The sequence below is a fragment of the Myotis davidii genome, unplaced genomic scaffold (assembly GCF_000327345.1).
Source record: "Myotis davidii unplaced genomic scaffold, ASM32734v1 scaffold807, whole genome shotgun sequence".
In the NCBI taxonomy this organism is placed as follows: Eukaryota; Metazoa; Chordata; class Mammalia; order Chiroptera; family Vespertilionidae; genus Myotis; species Myotis davidii.
The window spans coordinates 460,713-462,030 of NW_006298272.1; the positions used below are offsets into that span (position 1 = coordinate 460,713).

General features: G+C 63.7%; 1 protein-coding gene across 1 annotated transcript in view; it reads left to right on the top strand.

Moving 5' to 3' along the window:
- Nucleotides 1–832: 832 nt before the first annotated feature.
- The window catches only part of CLN8 (ceroid-lipofuscinosis, neuronal 8), a 4,190-nt gene continuing 3,704 nt past the window's right edge, over nucleotides 833–1,318 (top strand). Inside the window, exon 1 of the mRNA XM_006773929.2 lies at nucleotides 833–1,310. Coding sequence (XP_006773992.1) covers nucleotides 954–1,310 — 357 coding nt within the window. The 5' untranslated portion in view covers nucleotides 833–953. The remainder of the gene's footprint in view (nucleotides 1,311–1,318) is intronic.

Sequence of the window (1,318 nt, forward strand, 5' to 3'; positions counted from 1 at the left end):
TGACGGAAGGGGCGAGAGGAGGAGCCCAGACCGGACCTGTCCCGGGAGGACACACCTGTAGGGACAGGCCAGGCGGCCTCAGGGGGGCGGGAGGTAAACCTGAAGCCCGTTTTCCATGATCTCTGGTTGTCAAACCCAAGTCGATGGAGAAGTGGATGGGTTGTGAGCAGCAGAACGGCAGTGGGCCATGAGGGCGAACTTCTGTGTTCTGTTGCTGCAGAGCACGGAGCTGGCCTGTGAGGAGGTGAACCTGCCCACAGTACTTCCCACCAGCACCCGGCCGTGGGCCGCAGGAGGGAGTGGGTCCTGAAACCGCCCGAAAACTTCCCGGCCCTTGGTTAAGTCGCTCTGATGTGCTTGGTTTAGGGGTGTTTTCACGGTTAGAAGGAGGACCTGCTTTTCCTCCATCATGGGGAATGGGGGGCACCAGCACCTATGCACCAGCCCTGGCTCAGTCCCTGGACGCACAGCGCCTTCTGGTGGTCGCGCAGAGCGGCCCACTGTGGACGGCGGCTGCAGGGGCCTGACCCCTGGTGAGCCTGCACAGTCGGTCCACGGCCTGTGCTGGGAATGTGGTCCCGCCTCGTCTGGGATCTGGAGGCGAAAGGCTAGATCCAGCGTAAGTACCTGGGATCTGACCTGGGATGACCTCCGAGAGGGGGAGGGGGCCTCTGTCTTCCATGTGACTTTCTTTCTCACATGTGACCAGGGAGCGTGCTCTGGCTGTGCCAGTGCCTTCAAACAGGCGTGAGCGTGAAGTCATGTGGACCTGGAGCCGTGTGTGTCCCCGCCTCAGTGCAGCCGATGTAAAGGCCATTGTCTTTCCTTCCAGGCTGAAGGCGGACACATGACCCCAGCGACCTCGGCCCTGGCCCTTTGTCGTGGACAAGACGCCGCGTGGGGCCCCGCAGCCCTGTGCTGACCGCGCTCGCCGTGACCCAGGACTCGGGACAATGAGTCTCGCGGACGACCAAGGGCCATCGGAGAGCATATTTGACCTGGACTACGCCTCCTGGCGGATCCGCGCCACGCTGGTGGCCGCCGGCTTTGCCTTCTACCTGGGCGTCTTCGTGGTGTGCCACCAGCTGTCATCCTCCCTGAACGCCACGTACCACTCCCTGGTGGCCAAGGAGAAGGTCTTCTGGAACCTGGCAGCCACGCGGGCCGTGTTTGGCGTGCAGAGCACGGCCGCGGGTCTGTGGACGCTGCTGGTGGACCCGGTGCTGGCGGCCGACAAGGCGCACGCCCAGCAGAGCTGGTCCTGGTTCCACGTGGCCACGGCCACCGGCTTCTTCCTCTTCGAGAACGTGGCCCTGCA